At 50.3% G+C, this 20685-nt stretch overlaps 1 protein-coding gene and 1 long non-coding RNA gene across 3 annotated transcripts in view; one reads left to right on the top strand and one right to left on the bottom strand.

Moving 5' to 3' along the window:
- The window catches only part of LOC147015277 (uncharacterized), a 31932-nt gene extending 22258 nt beyond the window's left edge, over positions 1-9674 (bottom strand). The window contains exons 1-2 of one of the 2 annotated variants that reach the window (XM_085849862.1): positions 9373-9674; positions 1935-2114 (exon numbers count right to left, since the gene is read on the bottom strand). In XM_085849862.1, the coding sequence (XP_085705988.1) occupies positions 1935-2114; positions 9373-9480 (288 nt within the window). In that variant the 5' untranslated portion in view covers positions 9481-9674. The remainder of the gene's footprint in view (positions 1-1934; positions 2115-9372) is intronic. The other variant, XM_085849863.1, reaches the window with a different exon arrangement.
- The window catches only part of LOC147015276 (uncharacterized), a 121490-nt gene continuing 110463 nt past the window's right edge, over positions 9659-20685 (top strand). The window contains exon 1 of the long non-coding RNA XR_015050268.1: positions 9659-9774. This is a non-coding gene — a long non-coding RNA (uncharacterized LOC147015276). The remainder of the gene's footprint in view (positions 9775-20685) is intronic.

Genomic DNA, 20685 nt, shown 5'->3' with positions numbered 1-20685 from the left:
CATTCGCCAAAGTACTCACTGATTTGTGGGGCTGTTACCTGAGACCAAAGCCGGAAATCACTACCAACTAACTGTCATGGATACGGCGACTCGGTATCCTGAAGCCATACCTCTCAGGCATATTAAAGCCAGAAATGTTGTTGAGGCCCTCTTCAAGTTCTTCTGCCATGTTGGACTCCAATTGAAGCAAAGGTCCAATTTCATGTCGAGACTCTTCCAGGAGGTGATACACCAACTAGGGATTAAATAGCTGTGGTGAACTGCTTATTCCCCTGAGCGAATCCGTTGGCTCTTCCAGCATGGATCTCTGCACCCGTGGAGCCTCACTGGCCGTCTCTGGCCCAGCATGTCCATTAACCTCTCCTGCATTCTTTATTTGTCCCTCTGGCGCTATATCCAACTGACTCATTATTTCTTCTTTTCTTTAGTAGTCTCGCCCCAAGGGGTTGCAAGACGGTTGCAACGCCCCTGTCTATCTGTGTGTGGTGTTGGATGTTATCTCCATATGCAGGTTTCAGACGGTGGAACGGACACCTGCCAGGTCTCAATGTATCCGTGTGTGTGTGTGTGTGTGTGACATGCATAATAACCCTGCTTTTTGTTTTGCGTGTGCAGGGTAATCACATACAACACAAACTCACATAATCATGTTTAAAATCACGCATAGCATGTCCGTATATGTGTGTATGTGCGTGGGTGTCGTGTCTTCTGCCACCGGTTGTCATCTCCACATACAGGCCCCAAGTGGGAATTGAGCCTTCCCTCGTGTCAAAGTACCCATTTCCACCCCAGCAAGTAACCACGACTCATAGACCAAGCTGGCTCCTCATTCGTACTCCGTTTCCCCCTACATCTCCAGGGATACGCCCGATCCCACCAGGGGACACCCCCGCCTGCCCGCATATGGAACACCGCTGCCCCCAGTTACCATCCAAACAGGTGGTCCCATCCGTCCTCAGTGAGAGGGAATCGGCAAGAGGGAGTCGACAAAGCGCATCAAGCTGCACGGCTAGACCACGTCCCAAACGCATGTAGATAGGCATGATACTGGACGCCACAAACGTGGTCCTCAGCCTCACCAGACCTGCTATATTCAGCACGGTCTTGGATCCCACTCATCCTCGGTGGGATGGAATCTACAAAGCCGTCTAAGACTGCACTGCCAGGCTGCGTCCCAAATGCATGTCGATGAAGATGATACCAGGCACCACATTCGCAGCCATCGACCTCATCGAAGCTGCTGCTTCTGACTTGGTCCTCGCTCCTATAGAAGCTTCTAAACTCAGTGGGAGGATCCTCGGTGGGAGGATGTCGGCAGTTGCCAAAGTGCGGTCCCTCGTCCTTGCCAGAGGTGATCGACAGAACCCACCAAGCCGCTCACACAGGCCACATTGCAAATGCATGTCGAATGGCGCAACACTGTCAGGTGCACAGTCCTCCGTCCCAATGAAACTATCGTCCCTGTCGTTGGTCTTTGCTTCCACCGGAGTTGTATTTGGCATGGATTTCGGTCCCATCTGTCCCTGATGAGGGGGAAGTGGCAAAGTATGCTGCCTTCCCCTCACCACCGTGTGTGTGTGTGTGTGTGTGTGTGTGTGTGTGTGTCCACGTGTATCTATTTTCGGTTAAAAATTTTTTTTTTCTCTGCAACCACTTGTCTGATCAATACAAAATGTTAAACATAGGAGGAACCCCATGGAGAATTTTTTTTTGTTTTGTTTGCATAGTTGGACAAACAATGGGTGTGGGGAGGAATGGGGTCAGTAGAGGAAACATGGAGTGGACAAGTTGGATACAAAAGGAAACTCTCAGGAGGGAAAGTTTCCCTCTCAGGAGGGAAACTGTAAATTTGGAAGAAGGGAATTGAGGTGGAGTTTGGGGGGGGGGTGGGGTAATGATGGTAGAAAAATAATGGTTTTTGGATTGGAGCTGACCTGAGATGGTGGTGAACAGCTGTCTTGAACACCTGGAGGGATTGAAGAGAATGTGGAAGCTGGTTCCACAGGCGGGGAAAAAGCGGGAAGAAATGAGTGTGGAGGTGGGCAGTCATCCTGGATTTCGGTAGTTTTCACCAGAAGAGGGTAGATGGTGGACTGTGTGTGCCCTGCAGAAACCTGGGGGGACAAAGCACGGAAAGAGCAGACAGTGAAAGACCAGAAAGGAGATGGCAGAAGACAGAAAGACCACCGACATGTCTGTGATAGCGAAATGAGAGACCCATAGACTCAGCTTCATTGTGGGAAATTCCAATAATTTTGAAGACCTTGGTTTTCACGGCATCAATCTGAACAAGATGTGAAGCAGAGGAGGCAACCCAGAGGAAAGCAGTACTCCATGAAGCTGTGGATGAAGGCCTTGTAGCTGGATAGGAGTTCAGTTGTGCCAAGGAAGGACTGTACGATGTAGGACGCCCAGTCAGCAGCTGGATTTGGAGGCAAACTCTGAAATGTGGTTTGCCCAAGAAAGATCATGGCTGAGAGCGAGATCCAGGAGTTTGAATTGCTGAACTTCCTCAAGAGGATTGTTAAGAAAGTATGTGTGGGTTTGCCAGACAGTCCTTCCGGATGGAGATTGTGAGAGTTGTCAGGATTTAAATATTTCAAGTGTTTGACCTGCTTGTCATTTTGACAAGGTCTGAAGAGAGAGAGAGAAGAGGCTTCAGTCTGCCGTCTATTATTATTGACAACTCTGATGTAATCGGTCACAGGGTGCAGCAGCCATATTGGATTAAAGGAAATAATTTGGACATATTTTTCTCTGAAACCGCTCAACAACATATTTAGCATGGTTCTGGAATCTAGATACTTCCCATTTGGGGGAGCATGGAACTCAAAATCCAGGCAAGAAAATAGGCTTTGGCCAAAGGTCTAATGCCCTATAATCACAATTAAATCACATCACATTAAGTTTGAAAGTACTGAGAAATAACTAGAGTTATACCTAACAGTTTAAACTCACCTCTAGCAATTTCCGCAACAGTCTTACAGTCTTCAGAGCCATTTCTGCAACAGTATATACATTGCCTTCAGAAAGTACTCACTCTTGTCAAATTTTTTTTTGTTACAGCCTGAATTTAAAATGGATTAAATTTAAAGTTTTTGTCACCGATCTACACAAAATACCCCATTACAACAAAGTGAAAACATGTTTTTCGAAATTTTCACAAATTCATGAAAAATTTAAAGCTGAAATGTCTTGCGTCAATAAGTGTTCAACGCCTTTGCTATGACACTCCAAATTGAGCTCAGGTGCACCCAATTTCCTTTGATCATCCTTGAGATGTCTGTACAACTCGATTGGAGTTCACCTGTGGCCAACTCAATTGATAGGACATAATTTAGAAAGAAACACACCTTTCTATACAGGGTCCCACAGTTTACAGTGCACGTCGGAGCAGAAACTCTCCCATGACGCCCAAAGGAACTGTCCGTAGAACTCCGATATAGAACTATGAGAAGGCATATATCTGGGGAACGGTATAAAACATTTTCTAAAGTGTTGAAAGTTCCCAAGAGCACAGTGAGCTCCATCGTTAGGAAATTGAATGGATATGGAACGACCCAGACTCTTTCTAGATCTGGCCAACTGACCAAACTGAGCAACCAGGCAAGAAGGGTCTTGGTCAGAGAGGTGACCAAGAATCCGATGACCACTCTGACAGAAGGATTGGAGAACCTGCCAGAAGGACAACAGTCTCTGCTGCACTTCACAAATCGAGGCTTTATGGGAGAGTGGCCATATGGAAGCCACTCCTGAGAAAAAGGCACATGACCGCACGCCTGGAGTTTGCAAAAAGGCACGTGAAAGACTGAGAGCATGAAGCAAAAGATTCTGTGGTCTGATGAGACGAAAATTGAACTCTTTGGCCTGAATGCAAAGTGCTAATGGCGGAAGAGCACAGCTCATCACCCATCTAGCACCATCCCTACTGTGAAGCATGGTGGTGGCAGCATCATGCTATAGGGATGCCTTTTCGGTGGCATGGACTGAGAGACATGTAAGGATGGAGGGAACAATAAATGGAGCCAAATACAGTCAGGCAAATCCTTGAGGAGAACTTGCTTCCGAGTGCAAAAGACCTCAGACTGCAGTGAAGATATATTTTCCAACAGGACAATGACCCCAAGAATACAGCCAAAGCAACACTGGAGTGGCTTTAGAAAAAGAATGTGAAAGTCGTTGAGTGACCCAGCCAAAGCCCAGACTTGAATCCCATTGAGAGTCTGTGGAAAGACTTGAAGATCTGCGGTGAAGTTCACAAACGCTCCCAATCCAACTTCACAAAGCTTGAGCATATCTGTAAGGAAGAATGGGAGAAAATCCCCAAATCCAGATGTGCAAAGCTGATACAGACATACCCAAGAAGACACGAAGCTGTAATCGCTGCTCAAACCACTTCTACAATGTCTTGCCGCAGGGGGCTGAATACCTCCTTGATGCAAGGCATTTCAGCTTTTCATTTTCAATACATTTGTAAAAATTTCTGAAAACATGTTTTCACTTTGTCATTATGGGGATATTTTGTGCAGATTGGTGACAAAATGTTCCAATTTAACCATTTTAAATTCAGACTGTAATACAACAAAATGTGAAAAAGTCAAGGGGAGTGAATACTTTCTGAGCGAAGGAACGGCCTGTGTATTTGTTTGAAAGTTTTCTTTTTTATTTTTTTCCTCTTCTCTTCTCTTTGTGTTTTTCCTTGCGATAACATTGCGAAAAGGCAAAATACGTTGGCGCTAACTGAATAATTGGCCATTAATACTAAATTGCGAATAATCGTAACTGCGATATGCGAACTTCCGGGCCACGCACGTACGGGCACGCGAGAGCAAAGTAACTGCCTGTATGGTTGTTGTTTCTGTTTTTTTGGTACCTTTAGATGTTTTTTGTTGCTGTTTTGGTACTTTTTTTTCACCAGAAAATGGCGTCACACTGCAGAGAAAGTAGTTAACTGTACATCTATCTATAATTCCAGAAGTGTGTGTGTGTGTGTGTGTGTGTGTGTGTGTGTGTGTGTGTGTGTGTGTGTGTGTGTGTGTGTGTGTGTGTGTGTGTGTCCGCTGTTTCTCGACAACCACTCGTCCGATCTAATTGAAACTTTCCAGGTATATTGCTGGGGACCTGAGCTTGTGCGTTTTCAAGGTTTGATATTTTTTGAAAGTTTTTTTTTTTGTACGTACGGCCACGCACGTACTAGTATAATATATATATATATATATATATATATATATATATATATATATATATATATATATATATATATATATATTATTACGAGCAGGGTATGCTGACACATTGGAAGCAATAATGAAGTGTGCTTCCCCATTGTCTTGGCTCACTCACATGCATTTGTTTATCTTCATTAATTGATATTCATTTTCATTTATAGATGCTTTCTGATGGTTCTGTGATTTTTTTTATTGGTGCATCGGCTTCGATGTCTGTTGGCAAGCGAAATTACCAAAGTTCCCCATTGCCTCCGGTCGCTCACCTGCATATTTTTTGTTGATATCGTTTCATTTTTTTTTTCTTTTTATTTAATTATATTTTCATTCGTGGATGCTTTCTTTGGATGTCATTTCCCATTTCCGTCACTCCTTGGGTGTCATTTCCCTGGTCTCTGCATATGCTCCGACTGAGGAGAGTGATCTCAATGTGAAGGACGTGTTCTATGCCATGCTTGAGTCTTTGGTTGATCAGTGCCCCAGGCGAGATACTCTTCTAGTCTTGGAGGATTTCAATGCATCGATTGGAACTGAAAGGGATGGTTATGAGGCATGTGTTGGTCCCCATGGGTCAGTAACTGTGAACCAGAATAGCACTAAGTTCCTTGACTTTGCAAGAAGTCATGGACATTGGGAGGCTGGTTTATGGTTTCAGTTCCCACAGGCTCATCGCTGGACTTGGTGTTCCAACGCCGATGGTTTGGCAAAGGAGATTGACCATGTGCTCATTGATGGTCACTGGAGGATAATCCAGAACTGCAGGGTCAACCAGAGTGCTCAGTTCCTCAATACTGACCACAGGCTTTTTGTAGCAATGCTGATGTTGCAGCTTAAATCCAGGAGAATGGTACCATCTCAGCCTTGACTGGATGTTGGCAAGCTCAATGATGAGAGGGTACCTGAGGAAATTGCAAACAGGCTGAGTGGAGATTTGGGGAGTCTGGGTGCTTTGGGGGATCCTGAAGAGTTGTGGAGTGTCTTCAAGACCACTGTCCTTGATGTTGCTGGTGGATGTCTTGGAACTCACCAAATGGTGAAGAAGAATTTTATCTCTCAAGGGACACTGGATACTATTGACCAGAGTTGCAGGGCCAGACTGAATGGCAGAGCTGAGCTGTTCAGGGAGCTGAGGCATAAAACTGTACGTGCACCAAGGGTAAGCAAGGAGGCTAATATGCAAGGAATCTGTGAGGTGGTATAGCATCACCTGTGGTCAAGTGATTCTTGTCCTGCTTACAGGGGAATTCGCGCATTGCATTCCTCTAGGCCCATCCCTCGGTGTACTGCAGTTAGAGTGGAGGCTGGTGGGCTCTTGATAGAGAAGTCTGAAGTGAAGGCCCACTGGGCCGATTACTTTGAGCGGCTGTACCAGGCTGATCCACCAGCTGTCGAGTTGGATGTCAGGGGTGTTACTATCCCTATTGCTGACCCTCCAATCAATTGCGGTTCACCTTTGTTTGTGGAAACGCAGACTGCAGTGAACCGGTTGAAATGGGGTAAAGCTCCAGGGATCTGCGGCATCCACGCTGAACTTCTCAAGGCTGGTGGAATGCTGTACTCGTGTCGATGCATGCAGTTTTCTGCTCCGCCCGGAACACAGGCATCATCTCAACTGACTGGAAGAGGGGCCTTGTTGTCCCCCTCTGGAAAGGTAAGGGTGATCGCCAAGACTGCAACCACTACCGAGAGGTGACGATGCTCTCAGTGCTGTGCAAGGTCTTTGATCAGATAATTCTTGATGGGATTCACCACCATCTGCTTGAGCACCAGCATCCAGAGCAGTCAGGCTTTACACCAAAGAGGTTAACGATTGACCGTATCCTTGCTCGGTGGGTCCTCACCGAACGCAGATGAGAGTTTTGGCAGGGGATGCTTGCACCTTATGTTGATCTCTGTAAAGCATTTGATTCAGTGAATCGGGATGCTCTCTGGAGGATTCTTGGTCTTCGTGAGGTCCCAACAAAACTGATCAATCTGTTTTCTGAACTATACTCTGGTTCTGAGAGTGCTTTGAGATGTGTTGATACCATCTGTTTTATTTCCAGTTGTTATTGGAGTTCTTCAGGGGTGTGTACTGGCCCCAACAGTTTTCAGCACTTGTATGGACTGGATTATGGTGAGGATGTCGGAGAGATCAAGTTTCGGTGCATCGTTTGCGAATGTCAAGTTCTCAAGACCTTGATTTCGCAGATGATGCAGTCATCTTTGCGGAGACTCTAGATATCCTTTTGGGGACCCTCGAGGTGCTGAATGAGGAGTCAGAGCCACTAGGATTATGGATTTTCTGGGTCAAAACTAAGTTTCAGGCTTTCAATGACATCTTGGATGCTGCAATTCTGTCTGTACCTGTTTGTGGCGAGTGTGTTGAGGTCACAGAGAGATTCACTTACCTTGGCAGTGATATTCATGTCTCTGCTGGCTGTGAGCCAGAGGTCAACATACGTCAGGGTCGGGCCTGGGGAGTCAGGATTCACGAGATCATGGGGTGCGACGCTGCCGGTACCTGTGTGGGAGGACGAAAGTCCGAGTCTTCAGGTCCTTGGTGCTTCCAGTCTTGCTCTATGGATGTGAGATTTGGACTCTGACCAGGGATCTGAGACGGAGACTCAATTCCTTTGGTACCAGGTCTCTTCGGAAAATCCTTGGCTATTGCTGGCCGGACTTTGTGTCCAATGAGCTGTGCTGAGAGAGACTCAAATGAGATTTGTTTCCTGCATAGTCCGTGAGTGTCAGCTGCAGCTGTATGGACATGTGGCTTGTTTTCCTGATGCTGATCCTGCTCACCAGATTTTCTCAGCGAGTGAGGCTCTTGTGTGGAGGCCAATGGGCCGACCATGTTCCTCGTGGTTGCAGCAGATTGATCAACATCTCAAGGAGATGGGGATGGGCCAGGCATCTGCCTGTGGGGGTGGCCAGACATAGGCCCAGACATGGTATACCAGTAGAAAGTGGACGCAGCGACGCGCTGCTCCAGAGCATGTGCTCCCATACATGACCTGACCTGATGCTTTCCAATGGTTCTGTAATTCCCCCCGTGTTTCAGCTTTGATGTCTGTCGGCACACAAAATTTCAGCTTTCTGCATCACCCGGAAGGTACCAAACATTAATATCAGGCAGTCAGTGAGTGAGTGGTTCGAATTATATTTATATATTCGATAAAGTTAGGATGGTTGGGATTATAACTTTTAAAAAGAAGAAAGGAGCTCCCATCCAAAAGTAAACTAGATCTTCCCTGTTGATTTGAGGAATAAGCAAGAGCAGATCCGGTCTCAGGCAATGTTTCACCAGCTTTACAGCAGGCTTCCTCAGGCCAATTGACTGAATTGTGAATGATATACAACAACACACTTTAGATGAAGATCAAAATAAAAATGCAAAATAGAAAGCGTGTCCGCATTCAAAATGTAAAGCCATTTGTTTTCAGATGTCTTCTTCTTCAATCATATTCAGGGACGGATGCAGGTGGAAATTGAAACAGAGCTCCAACCAGCTCATCAATATTTGTGATCGGCTACAAAGTGTTACTTATTCACATTTCTCTTCCTGCCCCCGCAACGCCGGGCAACTCTGCAGTCTCATTCGGCTGTTTTAAAAGCCCATTGTGCTTGCATTCTGTAAACATCTAAATAACTCAAGTAAATCAAGAATTAATGATTAGAATGATCTCTTCATTTTAAAGTTTAGAGCTATCATAATTTTAATGTTCATACAGCAAAGCTTATAAAATAAGAGGCGGACGAGGTGCTTGTTAGGCCTAAGTCACACTTGCTCTACGGCGAGGATATGGCGGCCGTACGCCCTCTGAATTGACAGAAACGTGCGGCGGCCGCAGAGTTTCTGCAGTGGCCTCAGGGTGGCCCTACGCCGTTTGGCTATCTTTTACAGGCCGTAGGGGTCGCCGTGGAATTATAACGCGGAGTTATAACTTTTTTCATTTCTATGTTGGCCAAAGCAATTCGACATGTCGTAGTTGTGACGTAGTTGTGTTCCACGTCGACCGTACGTAGAGCGTACGGTGGGCTTGCGTTATTCGTGCGGCTGCCGTAGTCTCTTATCAATGAAAAATGAATTTTGCCCGAAAACCGAATACATTTTAAAAAAACCAACACAACGAAGCGTTCATGTTTGTTCACGCGTCTCCCCCACCTGTTCGAGCCGCATCTTCGCGCTTTGTTCATCCAGTCCGTCGGTGGAAGTCCTCATGAAAGCATCTCGTGTGTAGATCGCTACTTTACCTCGTGTTTTCACCTTCATTTGTGCTGTTTTTTTTTGTTTTTTTTTACCAATTTTGTATTTTAATTAATAACAAAAAAAGCAATCTGATCACGTGGTGTGACGGACTGTCGGGCAAGGATTAAATTTCGCAGAAAAACCTGTTGTAACTTGGAATATCGATGATTACCTCAGCCCGATGCGTTTGATGAAAGTGATTGTGGTTCTGGAGGCATCATGTTTGACGAGTTGCCCTGGGGGCAGCGCTCTCGCAGAGTGCGCGAGCGATCGGAACCCAGGCCGGAGTGTGAACCTTTGGATACACCGCCACCGAAGGTCATTTACTCATCTTATTTTACCTTAAACATGGGGCATTTCAGTCGAAAGTGTCTTGAGAGTGGGTTTTCTTGGGGTCCAGGAACAGATTAATTCACTCCATTATTTCTTATTGGGAAAATAGTTTGGGAATCGAACTTTTTGCAATCCAAACAGCCTCCTGGAACGAATTCAATTCAGATTCTGGGGGCACCACGTACTGGTATATTCCGAACTGTTATATTTTTATTTCAGTAAAAAAAGAACTGGTATACAGACCCACTCCTTACCGTCCGTCTGGCCGCACGTTCGCCTTAGGGCCCCCTGCGGTCGCCTTGCGTCTGCCTTGAAAATTATATGGCCGCCGCAGGGGGCCCTAAGGTCAAATCAAAGACCGTACGGCACCCCCCACGTTTTCGGTCTCCACAATTTATAAATACGCCGTGCAGCTCCCCGAAAAATAAAAACATATGTGACTGCGACATTGTGTGACCGTGGAAATACTGCGGCCGCCGTATAATTGCTCGTGGCCATAGATTTTGGAGACCCCACGGCCGCCGTGGCAAATGTGACTTAGGCCTTACCGTTGTCTAACAACCAGCTGTAGTGTAAGCTTCATTGGATCATGTGACCTGTAGTAAGCAGGCAGAGCTTATAACGGTTGACTTTTATTTGTGGACAATTACCGACTGTTTTGTCATTTTACTGGGATATTTGATTCGAGTTGTTTCAGTATGCAAAATTTAAGCTTTCTACCTCACTTAGATGGTACTACAAACATTTATGTCAGTGAGTCAGTGGTCAGAAAGAGCTTTATTCAAATATCTACAGTGTAACATATTGTTGCGAATTCGCGCCCGCCGGCGTGCGAGCGGCCACATAACTCGAATCGCGGCACGTCGCCCACCGGACGGACAATTCTGTCGTGACCCTCTCGGACTAACGCCGGGAACTAGTCACGGGTGGGCCTTTCGGCCTCACCACGATCGTGCCAATCGGCCCCCCGCGTGGGATAGGGTTGTTCACCAAATTCGACCTACCTAAGTACCCACACGGAGGGTAGACCGGGCGATCGCACCTCGCCGCAGGTCGACTCCGGACACGGGCCACTTAAGCGACCCGTTCCGTACGATCGGGATAACCGAGCGGTGTTAACGTCGGCCTCGACGGTTCCGATTAATTATCGGGCGTATTAAGCCCACTACCAACCCTTTACGTGAAGCAAGATGGAGATTCAATGAAAGAAAAGACGAAGCGAAACGGGAAAAACAGTTCAACATAAGGCACATTTATTCCGCGGCACACGGAAAGCAAACATATACAATTACAACAATTATGCACCAAAAGCAATTGCAACAAAAGAAACACAACAATGCAGAGATACTATCGACTACGCGAGCACACGGCAACACTTACACAGTTTTACTTTACAGACGGCGCCGACAACACATATACTCAAAAGCAAAAGAAAAGGGCCACCCTCAAATACAAGGGGACAGACGGGCCTGTGGGCCGCGAGACCGGGTGGAGCCTACCCGTCTTGTGATGAGCCGCAAATGTGGCGGCGGTGCCCCGACTCCGCGCTCCTTCGCGGGTTTCGGTGGCACTGCTTGGAGTGGGGTGGGAACGGGGCCCCCCTTTTTGCACTATCTCAGCGTGGGGGGGGGGGAAGGGGGGAGGTTGTTGATGCTCTGGGGAAAGAGGATAGCTGGCTTGCTTGGGTCCCGCGACGAGCGACTCCGCTGCGACCTCGTCGCCGTCTTCCTTGCCTCGGACCCGAGGTATCCGGTCCCCGACAGCCTCCGAATCCCGACAGACTGACTCTCCTCCAGACCCGACTTGACCGCTGCTGCCACACTCTACCGCTGCCACACTTCTCCAACTCGCCTTGACTCTTCTCCAACTCCCTTGACCGAAAAACTCTCTGCCGCTGCCACACTTCTCCAACTCGCCCGAGCCCAAAACTGACTGAATTCGCCCCGTGCTCGGCGCTTTATAGTACGGCAGGAGAACCCATATGCAAATTTCTGGATCAGAACGAGCTCGGGGGTGGAGCCACGCTCGCCCATTGGACGGAGAAAAAGGGGCGTGAATCTCCCCTGATCCTCGAATTTGCATATATCGATTCTACTCCGACACGCCTGGAGGCGGGGCCAAATCGCCCCGCGCTTGCTGATTGGACGGATCAGAAGTGGGCGTGTATCATTCCTGATCCGACTTCTCCTCGGAAAGGCCGCACTTTGTACCCGCGGCTCGGCGCGCGCCCTGTACGAGTCCAGGACAGCCTGACGCTCGGTGCCCACAAGCGGTGCGGGAATGGCGGCAGAAGGAGGAGAGGTGAAGGTGGTGGAGGGTTTATTGTGGTGGTTTATGGCCATGGTGACGCTTGGAATGGTGGTGATGCGATGTTTGCGGGAGCGAGTTGTGAAGGTAAAGGTCGTGGCTGTTGGCGTTGTTGTTGTTGTGAAGCGGCGTTGCGGTTGGTGGTTGTTGTGTGATGGCAGTTGAGACGTGGTTGGTTCAAAATAAAGATAGAACAGAAAAACGGCTATCTTAAAGGGTCACAGCCCGAATGAATGACATTTATTCCCTCTAAACAACGGGTTTGGTGCTAACTACACATGTACTTACAGAGATATCTCACCTACGGGACCTGAATGGTGGTTTGCGAATTTCCTCAACCACAACAATGTATATATATATATATATATATATATATATATATATATATATATATATATATATATATATATATATATATATATATATATATATATATATATATATATATATATTGTTACGGATTCGCGCCCGCCGGCGTGCTGACGGCCACGTAACTCGAATCGCGGCACGTCGCCCACCGGACGGACAATCCAGTCGTGACCCTCTCGGACTAACGCCGGGAACCAGTCACGGGTGGACCTTTCGGTCTCACCGCGATCGAGCCAATCAGCCCTCACGTGGGATAGGGTTGCTCGCCAAATTCGACCTACCTAAGTACCCACGCGGAGGGTAGACCGGGCGATCGCACCTCGCCGCAGGTCGACTTCGGACACGGGCCACTTAAGCGACCCGTTCCGTACTATCGGGATAACCGAGCGGTGTTATCGTCGACCTCGACGGTTCGATTAATTATCGGGCGTATTCAGCCCACTACCAACCCTTTACGTGAAGCAAGATGAGGATTCAATGAAGGAAATGACGAAGCGAAGCGGGAAACAGTTCAACACAAAGCACATTTATTCGCGATGAACGGAAAGCACACATATTCAATTCCACCAAAAGCACACAGAAAAGAAAAACACAATGCAATTTACACAAAAAGCAAATGCGACAATGCAGATCTACTACCGATTACGCGAGCACACGGCAACACTTATACAATTTTACTTCACAGACGGCGCCGACAACACATACCCAAAACAAAGGAAAAGAATACCCTCAAGGATGAGGCGGGCCTGAGGCCGAGACCGGGTCGGGCCTACCCGTCTGGTGATGAGACGCGGAGCGGCGATGGTGCCTCAACTCCGCGGGCCTCGCGGGCAGTGTCTGGTAGGGGGTGGGAAAGGGGCCCCCTTGGTCGCACTATCTCAGCGCGGGGGGAAACAGGAGGGGGTTGCTGATGCTCGGGGTATAGAGGATTCCTACTCTGCCTCGAGTCCCGCGACGAGCGTCTCCACCTCGGCCAGGTCGCGCTGTCGGCCTCCCTGGGGTGCAGCTCCCTGCACGACGCGAGCACCCCCTCGTCTGCCCTCGCCGCCTCTCCACAGCTCCGTCCCCTCCGCTCCGACTCCAACGCACACGACGACGACCAGCTCCTTCTTGCCAACTCCACCGCCTGCGAAGTCTTAACTCTCTGTCCCCTTGACTGACGAACGCGGTCGCTTTTATAAGCCCCGTGGCTTCGCCTTCTCATCTTTGACCCCCTCCCTTCGACCTTTCACCTCGCTCCCCATTGGCCCGAGAAAAAGTGGGCGTGAATGCTTTTTGATCCATAAATTTGCATATATCGATCACCCTCCAACGCCCTGGAGGCGGGGCCAAATCGCCCCTCGCTCACCGATTGGACGGAACAAAAGTGGGCGTGTGTCGTTTTTGATCCGTTTTTGAAGCAGAAAATCCGTGGTTTTGTACACGCTGTTCGGCGCGCGCCCTGCACGAGTCCAACACCGGTACCCACAAGCGGCGCAAGAACGGTGGCGATGCGACGGTTGCGAGGTGTGACGTGAAGGTCGTGGCGGTTGTGGTGAATCGGTGGTTGGTGGTGGTAACAATGGCGGTTGGTCCAAATTAAAGATAGTAAAAGAAAAACGGCTATCCTGAAGAGTCGCAGCACGCATAAATGACATGTATTCCCACTAGACAACGGGTTTGGGCCTAACTACACATGTACTTACCGAGATATCTCACCTAAGGGACCTGAATGGTGGTTTGCGAATTTGGTAACCACAACACTACCCCCTCCCCTTTTTACAGACTCGTCCCGAGTCGTCAAATTTTCGTGTGCCATCATGTGTAGTTTTCCCCTAGTACATTTTACCTACGGATCCCTGAGTGCGACATTCATGGTATTCGTGTCCCCAAAATAAATAACCTGAGGGCTGCGTAACTATCTAAACAAACTCACTCACACGGACGACTTAAATAAAATTGCCGGCGCTAGGACAGACATGCCGGGGGCGCACTCATATTTACAGTACATCTTAACGTTAACTTACAAATTTTACACTAAACCATGGCCCAGGATCATTGAACTCTGCAAAAAGAAAGCAGTTAGCAGGGAGCCAGGCTGCCCACATGCAGTCTCTGGCTCAAAACAATGCAGGTGACAGGGAACGTGGCTGGCTGCTCACACGCAGTCCAAGGCCTTCCCTTTTGAACTGAACGCAGTGAACCACAACGGTGCATGGGCTGCACAACGCAGTCTCCGTGCCAGCTCAAGTGGCACACGCAATGAGCACAACGAATGGATGGATGAACACAAACACGGTGCACGGGCCGCCACTGCAGGCCCGTGTTGTAGCTGCCAACAGGGCAGTTCTCACAGCTTGCAAACTGTTGCCTTGCGGATCCTGGCGCACATGGAAATGAACAGGGGGGGCAAAGCAAAATTGAACGGGGCTGGTGAACCTGGGCAGTGGGCATGGCATGGCAAAGGCAGCAGGCAAACACAGCCGCAGAAGAAGGCCGCTGCAGGCAAACACAGCCGGCAGATGAACTGGCCGGCACAGGCCTTGAAGAAAAACAGCCAGCAGATGAACTGGCCGGCACAGGCCTTGCAGAAAAACAGCCAGCCGGCAGACGATCCAGCCGGCACAGGCCTTGCAGCACAGCAGCTGCAGATGAAGCTGGCCAGCCTTTGCCGTTCAGTGGAGGTTGGTGGAGGGAGTGCGGTGGTGCTGGCCACTTGGAAGGTGGGCTCGGATCTACCTACCTGTCTCCCTACCAACCTATCGCCTTTGCCTGTCATTGTACATACCCACTCCCTTAATTTGTGAAAAACCAATTTAGCCCCCACTTATTTTTTTATTTTTATTTTTTACTTCCCCACTGTAAATCGTCCCCTAACCACCTTTATCGTCTTTGTTCGGCTAACCTATCCTGTCACCTAGCCTACTCCCAATCCCTACGTTCCCTTCCTGGAGGGGAACAAGGGAGAGCTAGCGTCCTGTGTCGAGGCCCAACGAAGCCTCAGAATGGCCTCCCCAGAGTTCGGCAATCTATAACACAAAGTGGGTCCAGTGGCCCACAACGACAGCGAGGGGATGGATGGTGCGGAGGGGTACATCTCCTAATCTACCCTAACCATTAACTGTTAAACTACCCCGGGGCTTCAACAAGCGCCTCGCGCTTAAACTATTGGTTCTAACAACCCAGATTCCCGTCGCCTGTGTTGGTGTCCTCACAATTTCGGGCCTCGCCCCCCAATTTTCTCTCCGTGCCCTCACACGGTCTCCTGGCTGGGACACGTGGCTCCCTTTGGCAGGCACGACCCTCTGCCGAATCTCCCGCTATGGCACCCCCGGGCACTACACTGCCTCCGAGCCTACCAGCTCCCTAACACCGGGGAGTGCCCCCCATGGCACCTCCCCTGAAACACACACGTGGCAGGCCGGCCTCCCGGGCCCCTTTCCGAGGGTCACCCATGCCCACAACACTGCCCACGCGGCTAATGGCGCCCCGGGCCCCCGCACCAAGCAGGCGCACCCGTGCCCACTACTCTATCCCGGCCCCCCATGGGCCCATGGCCTACCGCGGCCGACTAGCCTGGTGCCCGGGGTACCCACTCAGCGATACTCACCTTTCGCAGCCACGCTCCCAAGCCCGTCAACAGGGCTCCTGCACCCCTCCAAACGGGTTTCGAGCCTACACTCCCACCAACAGCAAAACGACCTCCATTTTTCAATTTAACTAACCCCCTAACTCACTTTACTCTGACCCCGGGGTCCCTTGGGCGGGAGTCACTCCTCCCCCCAATCACTCATCGCACCATGCATTCCCCATTCGCTCCACTCACACAGACCCGCTGGCTTCACTCACTCACCAAGCACATGCTTCCACTTCACTCACCAACTCTTCAACACACACACCACTGAACTCTGCCATCCTTCTAACTACATCCCCTAACTAACTCGTGCTCCCACGTCGTCCCTTAAACTAGTAGCACGTTCCTTTTAACACTACGTAGCTAAACTACGTCCCCACTACACATTCACAAGTCTGTCACTGTCTCCAAATCATAAAAATCATTTCCCATTTTATTTCCCAACCTAAAGCTCACTAAATCCCTCTACCTAATCCATTCCACGGACTCCATGAGGACTTACCCCTGCCCCATGAAGTCGGTCTAACTAAGCTAACCCTTCCCCCTAACTAGTTTCCATCCTGTGCCCAGGTCAAGGGGGTCTTCCACCCCTTGCCCAGGAATCCTGTGTACCCGAAAGTGAGGCTTGTTCTTTTTTTTTCTTTTTTTTCTTTACATGCGCAGCGCCAGTGCGGCAACTCGCGCACTTTGCACCTGCCCGTGACGTCATGCAGCTGCACGTGTTCCTCGTCCCTCCTTGGACGGTACCATCCGGCAGAGATACCCCTCCTGCCGGATTCCAACCCCACGTGCAGCCATGGCGTCACCGTGCGCATAAAAAAAAACACAAGCCCCACGTCTCGAGGGGTTCCCCACGCGAACACATGTGCTTTGCCCGTTGGAGCTTAACACACACGATCGCGTGGAGAACCCGTCCGGTCCAAATCCGTTTACCTGCCTAAACTTTGTCCGTCCGCGGGATCGGCAAATCCACCGCGTGCGTTTCCGGACCGGGACTTCACTCTCGCAAGCGAGCACGTGGTGGCCTCGTGCGTTGCACAGCACGGACCGCGTGCTCACTGCTGGGTGAACCCGGTACGGTCCCCGAAACAACTACAGCCGCTACTCGGCTTTCTTTCTTCTCATGTCGCCGTCTCCGTCTCCATTCAACCCACGCACACCTGCGTGTTACGACGCACACAGTCCACACCATTAAACTCACACCGGGAGACGCGGCTGCGTGCTCCCGCATGCCAACCGACATCTCCCTCTCATACCGCTCTCTCACACACACGGTCTCCCTTGCATACAGCGACCTTGCACACGGCCGTTCACTCACGCGTGCGGGGGCACTCACCCGCGGTGCCTCACTCGCACTCCGTGCCTCATCCACACACGCGGGGGAACTCACCCGCGGTTCCTCATCCACACACCGTCCCTCACTCACACACGCGGGGGCGCTCAACCGCGGTGCCTCATCCACACACGGCGTGCTGGGAAACACGTACTCCGGCACCATCGCCACCACACCACTCACACACGGGGTCGCTTCCACACACGGGGACGCACTCACACCTTGCACCACACACACAGGGACAACCACACTGGGGATTCGTGTCCCCACAAGGGTCTCCGGGGCCTCTATACCCCCCAAGCTTTCCGTGCACCCGTTCACAGCACCCGTCCCCTCAACCTCGCAAAGCACGACCGAACTCACCTGGTCGTGACTCGCCTCAAGGGGGCAGACTCCCTCCCCTCGTTCCTGGAGGAGGCCATCCAGGTGCTCGCACTGGGTCCCTACACGCTCCGCGAGCTCACCCCCATTATCCTCCACTACCTCCGTGTGTGTGTGCGCGTCACTTACCCCGTCTTCATCGTGTTGTCTCTCCTCTATTTTTTCTGTCTCCCGTGTCTCTATACATTTATAAGTTTCTGTCGTCGTCACCTCGTGTCTCGTCTCACACGTTTTGGTCTCCCCATTTAATTTTTCCCTCTTGGTCACCGTCGATTCCTCTGTCACGACCCTCGCCCAACACGCCCCCCGAATTATTTTTTTACCCGCCTCCACCGCGGGCCTGTCAGCCGTTGCACCCCCTTCCAGCTCGTTTGCTCCCACACGTGGAGTCGCCATTCCCAGCTCCCTGGTCACGGCCTTCATGCCCGCCTGCAGGCATCGGCCCATGTTCTGCGTCTCACCCCGTAGTTCTTTCATTTCTTGTTTCATTTGCTTGCCCATGCTTTTCATTTCGTTTATAAATTTATTTGCGTTTGCATCCATCTTTTCGTTCATTTGTTGTGTATTCGCATCCATCCTTGCTGTATTCGCATCCATCTTTTCGTTCATTTGTTTGTTCATGCCTTTCATTTCGTTTTTCATATTCGCTTCCATCTTTTCGATCATTTCCGCATTCATCTTTGCCAGCATGGTGAATAGCTGGGCCATGTCGGGTGCGCTTGGGTGAGCCGTTTCGGCAGGGATCGGGGAAGGGTTTTGGTGGAGAGGGGGGGGGGAGGTGTCATACACCGCGGCCGCTGCCGCACCCATTTCGGGCTGTGGGTTCAGTTGGGCGAGTCCGTGTTCCTGCACAATCAACATTTCCTGCACGGGGATTCCATCCTGGGCCATGGATTCTACATTACTACACATATACATTTCTAATACCCCCGGCTCCCGCTCGCCTTGAGACGCCATCTTGCTTCTCTTAAAGGGTTAATTTTGCTCGCTCGTAATTTGGAGGGAATCGGGGGTCGCTTCTCTCACCCCTGGACCGATTCCCGTGAATTTAGCCGGAGACAGGAGAGCCCGTTTTCCTGTTCTCCGATACCAGTGCCGCGAGGAGGGCAATGGATTTGTATCGCACGACCTGACACCAGTGTTACGGATTCGCGCCCGCCGGCGTGCTGACGGCCACGTAACTCGAATCGCGGCACGTCGCCCACCGGACGGACAATCCAGTCGTGACCCTCTCGGACTAACGCCGGGAACCAGTCACGGGTGGACCTTTCGGTCTCACCGCGATCGAGCCAATCAGCCCCCACGTGGGATAGGGTTGCTCGCCAAATTCGACCTACCTAAGTACCCACGCGGAGGGTAGACCGGGCGATCGCACCTCGCCGCAGGTCGACTTCGGACACGGGCCACTTAAGCGACCCGTTCCGTACTATCGGGATAACCGAGCGGTGTTATCGTCGACCTCGACGGTTCGATTAATTATCGGGCGTATTCAGCCCACTACCAACCCTTTACGTGAAGCAAGATGAGGATTCAATGAAGGAAATGACGAAGCGAAGCTGGAAACAGTTCAACACAAAGCACATTTATTCGCGATGAACGGAAAGCACACATATTCAATTCCACCAAAAGCACACAGAAAAGAAAAACACAATGCAATTTACACAAAAAGCAAATGCGACAATGCAGATCTACTACCGATTACGCGAGCACACGGCAACACTTATACAATTTTACTTCACAGACGGCGCCGACAACACATACCCAAAACAAAGGAAAAGAATACCCTCAAGGATGAGGCGGGCCTGAGGCCGAGACCGGGTCGGGCCTACCCGTCTGGTGATGAGACGCGGAGCGGCGATGGTGCCTCAACTCCGCGGGCCTCGCGGGCAGTGTCTGGTAGGGGGTGGGAAAGGGGCCCCCTTGGTCGCACTATCTCAGCGCGGGGGGGGGGGAAACAGGAGGAGGTTGCTGATGCTCGGGGTATAGAGGATTCCTACTCTGCCTCGAGTCCCGCGACGAGCGTCTCCACCTCGGCCAGGTCGCGCTGTCGGCCTCCCTGGGGTGCAGCTCCCTGCACGACGCGAGCACCCCCTCGTCTGCCCTCGCCGCCTCTCCACAGCTCCGTCCCCTCCGCTCCGACTCCAACGCACACGACGACGACCAGCTCCTTCTTGCCAACTCCACCGCCTGCGAAGTCTTAACTCTCTGTCCCCTTGACTGACGAACGCGGTCGCTTTTATAAGCCCCGTGGCTTCGCCTTCTCATCTTTGACCCCCTCCCTTCGACCTTTCACCTCGCTCCCCATTGGCCCGAGAAAAAGTGGGCGTGAATGCTTTTCCCTCCAACGATTTTCCTTCCTTTTCCTTCCCTCGATCGCCCTCCAACGCCCTGGAGGCGGGGCCAAATCGCCCCTCGCTCACCGATTGGACGGAACAAAAGTGGGCGTGTGTCGTTTTTGATCCGTTTTTGAAGCAGAAAATCCGTGGTTTTGTACACGCTGTTCGGCGCGCGCCCTGCACGAGTCCAACACCGGTACCCACAAGCGGCGCAAGAACGGTGGCGATGCGACGGTTGCGAGGTGTGACGTGAAGGTCGTGGCGGTTGTGGTGAATCGGTAGTTGGTGGTGGTAACAATGGCGGTTGGTCCAAATTAAAGATAGTACAAGAAAAACGGCTATCCTGAAGAGTCGCAGCACGCATAAATGACATGTATTCCCACTAGACAACGGGTTTGGGCCTAACTACACATGTACTTACCGAGATATCTCACCTAAGGGACCTGAATGGTGGTTTGCGAATTTGGTAACCACAACAATATATATATATATATATATATATATATATATATATATATATATATATATATATATATATATATATATATATATATATA

Source organism: Eptatretus burgeri, chromosome 12, assembly GCF_056783735.1.
Source record: "Eptatretus burgeri isolate ZD-2024b chromosome 12, Ebu_testis_v1, whole genome shotgun sequence".
Lineage (NCBI taxonomy): Eukaryota > Metazoa > Chordata > Myxini > Myxiniformes > Myxinidae > Eptatretus > Eptatretus burgeri.
Note: the sequence above shows the minus strand (reverse complement) of the source record. Positions and strands in the feature narration are given on the sequence as shown.